This window comes from Melopsittacus undulatus, chromosome 4 (genome assembly GCF_012275295.1).
Source record: "Melopsittacus undulatus isolate bMelUnd1 chromosome 4, bMelUnd1.mat.Z, whole genome shotgun sequence".
In the NCBI taxonomy this organism is placed as follows: Eukaryota; Metazoa; Chordata; class Aves; order Psittaciformes; family Psittaculidae; genus Melopsittacus; species Melopsittacus undulatus.
The window spans coordinates 2,476,004-2,478,252 of record NC_047530.1 but is presented as its reverse complement, the minus strand read 5'-3'; the positions used below and the strand labels follow the sequence as shown (position 1 = coordinate 2,478,252).

Here is a 2,249-nt window from a genome sequence, read left to right as displayed (position 1 = left end):
CTTGTTTCTCCTTTTCTGTTCCTCTTCTTCTCTCTAACACTCTCCAAATTTATGTGTTTTCCTGTGCCGCCTTCTCTCTTTCTCTCTTTCTCTCTCTTTCTCAGTTTCTCTCACATTCCCCTCTTTCAGCCTCACACTCCAGTTTGCAGGTTTCCCTTTGATTTCTCTTCCTCACCCCAAGTCCCTCAGGAATGAACCCAGTGGTCCTCCTCGGCTTCACTGTCTTTGCAGTCCCTTTGCCAGAGCCCTGCTTGCCTGGGACCAGAGACACGGCCACAGCTCCCCCAGGGCCTCTCTCTCCCACCTTCCCCACGCAAGGAGCTCCCCCAAAGTACCACAACACTCGGCTGCTCAGCCAAAGCACACACAGTTTATTTGGGGGGACAGGGACAGGAGCCTCATAGGAAGGGGGAGCAGAGCTCAGGCCTCCCCCTGCCCAGCAGGGCCTTGGGCAGTGCTCTCCATGGGGATGCCCTCAGGCACGGGGCTCTCCTCCTTGCTCCTCGCTTTCTCTTCAAACACTCTGCGCAGGGCGGCTTGGATGGAGCCTTGGAAGCGGTGCTGCCGGCAGCTCCCCACCAGGAAGTAAATGACTGGATTGATGCTGCTGTTCAGCAGAGCCAGAACCAGAGTGGTTTTTTCTGGAAATAAAATACTTGAAACGGAGAGATCGAGGAAAAACTTAACACTGAAAGGCATCCCAAAGGCAAAGAAGAAGATGACATTGAGCACAACAGCAACATAGAGATTCCCCAGGCTCCGTCTTTGTGAGCCACATCGGAGCCTCATGACCATGGACACGTTGGAAATCAACATCAATAATGACAATATCAAGGAATAGGCAATGGCCACACTTTTACATATTGTTACATGAATTTCATCAAATTCTAAGCAAAGATAAATGGACAACATGAAAGAGCCGATGCTGGCCCAGAGCACCCCACTCACGATGCCTGACAAGTGCTTTGGGCGGTGGCAGCGATACCAGATTGGGAAGATGACAGAGACAGAGCGCTCCGTGCTGAGGGCTGTCAGGAGACCCAGGCTTCTAAGGACAAAGAAGTGGCACAGGAATTCAACTGCATATAAAAAATGAATGAAGAAAGGAAAAAAAGATTTCAAACCATAACAAATGACTGTTAAATTGAAAAATGCCAATGTGAACAGAAAAAACAAGAGGAACACACAGCAGTCAGCGACAGCCAGATTTAGGATGTAGACGCTGAAAGGATTCCGCTTCATCTGGAAGCCCAGGAACCACAAGACTATCCCATTCCCCACCATTCCAAAGATACAGATCCCTGTGAGAAAAGGTGTCAAGATCATCTCTGTGGCCGATGTATGGACACATGGAAGTTCACTATCTTCCCCATAGCTCCAATTTCCATCATATGGGTAATTCAGAGAGAGGTCTGTTGTGTTGGTGCCCTCCATGGAGAATGAGCCTGCTCTGGGTGGCCGCCTTCTCCCTCTGCCACCACCTCCTAGGAGACACAAGCAATGGGAAGGCAATGAGGGCCATCGGCGTTCCCCGCTCTCCCCATCTCTACGTACAGCCCCACGCCAGCCCCAGGCTGCTCCAGGCAGGAGCCGTCCCCTGGCGTGGCCAGGACAGGCTCCCAGCCCTGCCCGCCTGGCCCTGCCCAGGAGCCATCTCCCACCTGCCCGTGCCCGCTCTCCTACCTCCTGCTGCTCCTGCCAACAGCGCTGCTGCAGGAGCTCCAGCACAGGGGCCTCCAGCCTCAGCAGCACAAAGCCTCTGGGGATGCTTGCGTGGCCACCGCGCTCTGCTCTGCCCTCTTCCTCGTGCCTGGGCACCACAGCTTTGCCCACACATCACGGCCCCTGCTCACCACACACCCCTCACAATCTGCCCCCATCGCTGACAGCTTCCCCTCACATGTCCCATGGCAGAGAGAGATCTTGTCACTAGGAGCTGGGCACCTCACCCCCTTCCTCTCTCTCCTCCCCCCAGCTTTTCACCACCAGGGGAGGATCCTTTATGACCCCAGGACAAAGGCTCTCAGATTCCATAAAACAGCCTTTGGAACACCATTTCCTACATCCATAGCTTTTCAGAAGGAGGGAATCGCTCACAGAATCTCATGCCCTTTTAGGTGTTGGGAACCCGGGATCATGCGTCATCAAACAGACCCATCCTGTCCATGGAACGTTATCCCATTCTGGGTGTCTGAGCTGTTACAGGGGTGCCAGAAAGAAGAAGACAGCTCTTTCCACTGCCAAGCAAA

The 2,249-nt window shown here is 53.4% G+C and overlaps 1 protein-coding gene across 1 annotated transcript; it reads right to left on the bottom strand.

Moving 5' to 3' along the window:
• Nucleotides 1-420: 420 nt before the first annotated feature.
• LOC117436126 (mas-related G-protein coupled receptor member X1-like) lies at nucleotides 421-1,462 on the bottom strand. Its single transcript, XM_034062328.1, has one exon. The coding sequence runs from the start codon at nucleotides 1,432-1,434 to the stop codon at nucleotides 421-423; it is 1,014 nt and encodes a 337-aa protein (XP_033918219.1). The 5' UTR covers nucleotides 1,435-1,462.
• Nucleotides 1,463-2,249: the final 787 nt, after the last annotated feature.

What these genes read in the sequence shown, in the direction of transcription:
- LOC117436126 (XM_034062328.1), bottom strand. Translation starts at nt 1,434, where the DNA reads ATGGAGGGCACCAACACAACAGACCTCTCTCTGAATTACCCATATGAT.